This window comes from Coregonus clupeaformis, chromosome 27 (genome assembly GCF_020615455.1).
Source record: "Coregonus clupeaformis isolate EN_2021a chromosome 27, ASM2061545v1, whole genome shotgun sequence".
NCBI lineage: Eukaryota > Metazoa > Chordata > Actinopteri > Salmoniformes > Salmonidae > Coregonus > Coregonus clupeaformis.
The window spans coordinates 35,908,371-35,914,370 of record NC_059218.1 but is presented as its reverse complement, the minus strand read 5'-3'; the positions used below and the strand labels follow the sequence as shown (position 1 = coordinate 35,914,370).

General features: G+C 43.9%; 1 protein-coding gene across 3 annotated transcripts in view; it reads right to left on the bottom strand.

Moving 5' to 3' along the window:
- Positions 1-296: 296 nt before the first annotated feature.
- The window catches only part of LOC121541332 (collagen alpha-1(XXIII) chain-like), a 122,014-nt gene continuing 116,310 nt past the window's right edge, over positions 297-6,000 (bottom strand). For 2 of the 3 annotated variants that reach the window (XM_045208170.1, XM_045208169.1), the window contains exons 27-30: positions 5,646-5,732; positions 5,276-5,341; positions 4,270-4,308; positions 297-1,334 (exon numbers count right to left, since the gene is read on the bottom strand). In XM_045208170.1, coding sequence (XP_045064105.1) covers positions 1,332-1,334; positions 4,270-4,308; positions 5,276-5,341; positions 5,646-5,732 — 195 coding nt within the window. In that variant the 3' untranslated portion in view covers positions 297-1,331. The remainder of the gene's footprint in view (positions 1,335-4,269; positions 4,309-5,275; positions 5,342-5,645; positions 5,733-6,000) is intronic. The other variant, XM_045208171.1, reaches the window with a different exon arrangement.

Below are 6,000 nucleotides of genomic sequence, written 5' to 3'. Positions count from 1 at the left end.
TGACCAGTGCAGGTTTGATATTTGACTAGGGAAGGGATGAGGTCTGAGGAGGAATGATGATGTTCCTGATATGTATTCCATAGTTATATGTCTAAAACAAATTAGCTAGCTTCTTATAACATAAATTGAAGTAGGCCATGAATGCCTATGGCCTTACCACCAACATTAGATAATAAAATACAAAAAAAAACACAAAATGAATTGAATGACTGACTTTTTCATAGGCTATGTAACTTGAATAGAAGAGAGATCCAACGAATTTCCACAAAACCTACACACAGGAATATCTCATAATATTAAGTATGAACACATTTATTTACAAAGTCTTACAGTGTTCTGTGTCGATGAACTGGTTAGAGCATTTGATGCAACAACTCAGCAACAACTTTGAAACCATCATAAACATTCTAAAACGTTTTAAACCAATATTGATCTAAACATTAAACACATTGAAGAAAACGACTACAGACAAAGGTTAAATCTAAAAAGCCACCGAAAGATCATGGTATTAAAACATTTGTTCATTTCAGATCTGTTTAGTTTTTTCACACATTATGACAAAGACACACAACCTCATGTAATGAATAACACACTGATATGCGATTTAGAATGACTCGAAATAGGTCCATTAATCCAAGCTAGTGTGTGTCTGTAGTTTGTTGTGTGAGGGATCTGGTGTTTGAATCAAGTCCCTCCAGTACAAGTTGGGTACCATCTGAAGAGTGAAATCCATATTTCCTCCATGCTGGTCTAGCCATCTGTCTCTGTCCAGCCCAGTGAGTCTGTGTGGCTCCTATTCCACAGTGAGGGCCATCCTCTGTGCCTCCCCATACCTCTCTCCTAAGGTTGGGATAGGCCCCTGCCGTGAGGACTGGCATGATGGGGTAGATTTGTTTGCAAGGTGCAGGCTGTGGTGTACACTCCAATACTGTATCTCCATGTGGGAACACTAGTGAGCCTTTTAGTCAGAATCAATTATTTATTTCTGGTTAAAACCCTAATTTCTCCCCGATGAGATAAAATCAGCAACATTTGTCCATCCGGTAAGTGTTGAGTGCATTTGCTGCTCCTTTCTGTTTGTAACCAGTCTCCTCTCTTTGTGTGCATGATATCCTTCTAAGTAATCTCTAAACTAAAAAAATTAAAATAAAACTTTTTCTTTTCATATGCAAAAAGTACAAAATATTGATTGTGATAGACCCACAATTCAAATTCCAATACGAAAAACTCAATATTATTAAATAGGAATTGGCAACAAAAAAAAACAACACTTGAGTTTTATTTGACAAATATATATCAATATGTACAGATCACATGTCCCAGGTTGGTCATCACTGAAAAAAGAGCAAGAGTAGAGACAAACATTCACTAGCAGGTAAATAATACTGTACAATCATACTGTAAGATGAAATATAACTTCTTAAACACCGCTAAAGGTGTCCGAATGCTTCCCATCTGAAACAGTTTGTGCATACGGCAAGTGTCTCCACTGACATTTTCAACCTCAACCTCGGCCCGAGTCTGTACTACCTACAGTACATGGTTTCTCAACCTCGGCCCGAGTCTGTACTACCTACAGTACATGGTTTCTCAACCTCGGCCCGAGTCTGTACTACCTACAGTACATGGTTTCTCAACCTCGGCCCGAGTCTGTACTACCTACAGTACATGGTTCCTCAACCTCGGCCCGAGTCTGTACTACCTACAGTACATGGTTCCTCAACCTCGGCCCGAGTCTGTACTACCTACAGTACATGGTTTCTCAACCTCGGCCCGAGTCTGTACTACCTACAGTACATGGTTCCTCAACCTCGGCCCGAGTCTGTACTACCTACAGTACATGGTTCCTCAACCTCGGCCCGAGTCTGTACTACCTACAGTACATGGTTCCTCAACCTCGGCCCGAGTCTGTACTACCTACAGTACATGGTTTCTCAACCTCGGCCCGAGTCTGTACTACCTACAGTACATGGTTTCTCAACCTCGGCCCGAGTCTGTACTACCTACAGTACATGGTTCCTCAACCTCGGCCCGAGTCTGTACTACCTACAGTACATGGTTTCTCAACCTCGGCCCGAGTCTGTACTACCTACAGTACATGGTTCCTCAACCTCGGCCCGAGTCTGTACTACCTACAGTACATGGTTTCTCAACCTCGGCCCGAGTCTGTACTACCTACAGTACATGGTTTCTCAACCTCGGCCCGAGTCTGTACTACCTACAGTACATGGTTCCTCAACCTCGGCCCGAGTCTGTACTACCTACAGTACATGGTTTCTCAACCTCGGCCCGAGTCTGTACTACCTACAGTACATGGTTTCTCAACCTCGGCCCGAGTCTGTACTACCTACAGTACATGGTTTCTCAACCTCGGCCCGAGTCTGTACTACCTACAGTACATGGTTTCTCAACCTCGGCCCGAGTCTGTACTACCTACAGTACATGGTTTCTCAACCTCGGCCCGAGTCTGTACTACCTACAGTACATGGTTTCTCAACCTCGGCCCGAGTCTGTACTACCTACAGTACATGGTTTCTCAACCTCGGCCCGAGTCTGTACTACCTACAGTACATGGTTTCTCAACCTCGGCCCGAGTCTGTACTACCTACAGTACATGGTTTCTCAACCTCGGCCCGAGTCTGTACTACCTACAGTACATGGTTTCTCAACCTCGGCCCGAGTCTGTACTACCTACAGTACATGGTTTCTCAACCTCGGCCCGAGTCTGTACTACCTACAGTACATGGTTTCTCAACCTCGGCCCGAGTCTGTACTACCTACAGTACATGGTTTCTCAACCTCGGCCCGAGTCTGTACTACCTACAGTACATGGTTTCTCAACCTCGGCCCGAGTCTGTACTACCTACAGTACATGGTTCCTCAACCTCGGCCCGAGTCTGTACTACCTACAGTACATGGTTTCTCAACCTCGGCCCGAGTCTGTACTACCTACAGTACATGGTTTCTCAACCTCGGCCCGAGTCTGTACTACCTACAGTACATGGTTTCTCAACCTCGGCCCGAGTCTGTACTACCTACAGTACATGGTTTCTCAACCTCGGCCCGAGTCTGTACTACCTACAGTACATGGTTTCTCAACCTCGGCCCGAGTCTGTACTACCTACAGTACATGGTTTCTCAACCTTGGCCCGAGTCTGTACTACCTACAGTACATGGTTTCTCAACCTCGGCCCGAGTCTGTACTACCTACAGTACATGGTTTCTCAACCTTGGCCCGAGTCTGTACTACCTACAGTACATGGTTTCTCAACCTCGGCCCGAGTCTGTACTACCTACAGTACATGGTTTCAAGCTGACCACCATAGTCCCTGTGCCCAAGAATACCAAGGTAACCTGCCTAAATGACTCTCTCTCCAATAGCACTCACGTCTGTAGCCATGAAATGCTTTGAAAGGCTGGTCATGGCTCACACGGCAAGCGGTACCCGGAGCGCCAAGTCTAGGTCCAAAGGGTTCCTTAACAGCTTCTACCCCCAAGCCATAAGACTGCTGAACAATTAATCAAACGGACTATTTGCATAGCACTGTGTATTGTCTATGCGTCATCACTTTACTCTACGTACATGTACATATTACCTCAATTACCTCGACTAACCTGTACCCCCGCACAGCGACTCAGTACCCCCTGTATATAGCCTCATTATTGTTATTGTATTGTGTTACTTTGGTTTATTTAGTCAATATTTTGATATATTTGATATATTATGATGACGTTTTGTGACGTTTTTTCGGCAAGGGTTTCTTCGGCTGTTTGTACACACCAGCTGAAGTTCGGTAGCCGAAGTCTACGCCCCTTCGTCGGTGATTGGTCAACAATAGGGATTCTTCAGTGAAGTGTTTGTTGTCATTCAACGAGAGATGACTTGTTTTCATGCACATTTCTTCATTGAGAAATAATGCACCAAACATCTTCGATGTAAAATTTCGCAACTAAGATCTCTTCGGCAAAAAAAGTCAAAATTAATGAAAGATTTCTTGAGTTATCTTACATTCATTCGGACTATTTTGAGGAAGACTGGCTACGGCGTCTCAAGATGGACAAACAGTACTATTGCCGCTTTTTTCTAGTTTTTCAAGCGAAGGTATTTTAAGGGAGTATGCGAGGCACAGACGTTCACTTCACCTAGCCGAGTTCTGCTAGGAGCAAACTGACCCTAGTATGCAGACTCCTTAAGACAGCCCAACACCCACTTGGGCCAGAGCAGGCCAAGCAAACAGAGCCTCATAGATGTACTGTTGCTGTACAAACCTTATGCCAACATCCGGGTATGGGTAATCCATCCCGACCCTGGTGACAGAAAAGAAACACCTTCATTAAACAAACACATGCAGTATTGCATCGCCAAAAGATATATACAGATGGTCTGAAACAAAGGGGTAGGAGGAGAGATATCTAACAGCACACACTAGTCATGCTGTCAAACCATCCATTAAACTAATACCATATTACAGTGATTAAAAACAGTGACATTCCAGCTCATGACATGATTCAGTAGCTGCATAACATAGCAAAACACTGACAACAGGTGATTACTTCACATAAGAGGAGCACAACACTGATGTCACAACATTACACACTACACCCACAGTGATAATAGTTTAAACACAGTTTCTGTTCAGCTAGACTACAGGCAGGGAAGAACACATTCAGTACAGTAAAGAACAGGTAGCTCCGCTGCAGTGGTAGACATGCTGGCTCAGGTTATCATGTAGCTCCGCTGCAGTGGTAGACATGCTGGCCCAGGTTATCATGTAGCTCCGCTGCAGTGGTAGACATGCTGGCCCAGGTTATCATGTAGCTCCGCTGCAGTGGTAGACATGCTGGCCCAGGTTATCATGTAGCTCCGCTGCAGTGGTAGACATGCTGGCCCAGGTTATCATGGTTTGTGGATCTGACTATAGTGTTATGTCACTAACATAAGACTACCAATTAGGAGGCCCAGAGTCTTGCTGGTTGGTTGCTGACTAAGTATGTCTAACTATCTAAGTATGTCTAACTATCTAAGTAAGTCTAACTATCTAAGTATGTCTAACTATCTATATCTGAGTTATCATGTTGCAGGTGCCTTTAAAAGCTCTGGTAAAGGCCAAGTGGCCGACACGTAAGCTTGAATTAAAAAGTGATACTAGCAAGAGCAGTGTGCAAGAGCAGTATGGCTACCACTGCATCCCAGAAAAGCAGGAAGACAGACAGGGGAAAGGGGTTAATGACGGGTGAGGGACAGAAAGACAGAAAGAAAGCAGAAATACTATACCAGGGGGCAAGGGGCGCCTGAGGATTGCCCCGCCTCCCCAGGGTGTTCTTTACACCCATTGGTGCCCTGTCAGCAAGAGCCATTCCGAAAATGTCACTCCTTTATTAAATTGATACAGTACTGTGTATACCGTCTGTCTATAGCCACTTATTCAAGTCCTGACCTCAGTCATACTAACATCTCACTCATATATAAACATTTCCATTATGTAAACATATCATATGCACCTCCCATTATTACTATAAACATCTACACTCCAATGGAACCTAATAATTGTGTTATTTAGAGAAAGAAAAGTTTGCCCTTGAATGAAAAGACAGTGTTTGAAGAAGAGTGAGTGGAGAGGAGGAGGCAGGAAGAAGTGACATACCACAGGACAGGGCTGGTCCAGTCCAGGGGGGCCCTGCTCGCCCTTCTGTCCTTTCAGTCCCTTCTTTCCCAGCATCCCCCTGTCACCCTGAGAGAGAAGAGAGACAAAACAATAATATATAATAATTAGGGTTGTTAGAGTTATTCAGTTAACTCAAGTTAACCTTTAGTAATTTTAGTGCATGATTGACATTATTTTCTCCCGCAATTGTCTGAAAGCATTCTAAATACACTGAAAACATCAAAACTACATAACTTATACAAATAAAAACAACAACGCAATGTCAAAACAAGTTGACATGGAGGTTAAAGAGAGTGTGCTTTATCAATTTACCTGATTTTGCTAAACTGTTACT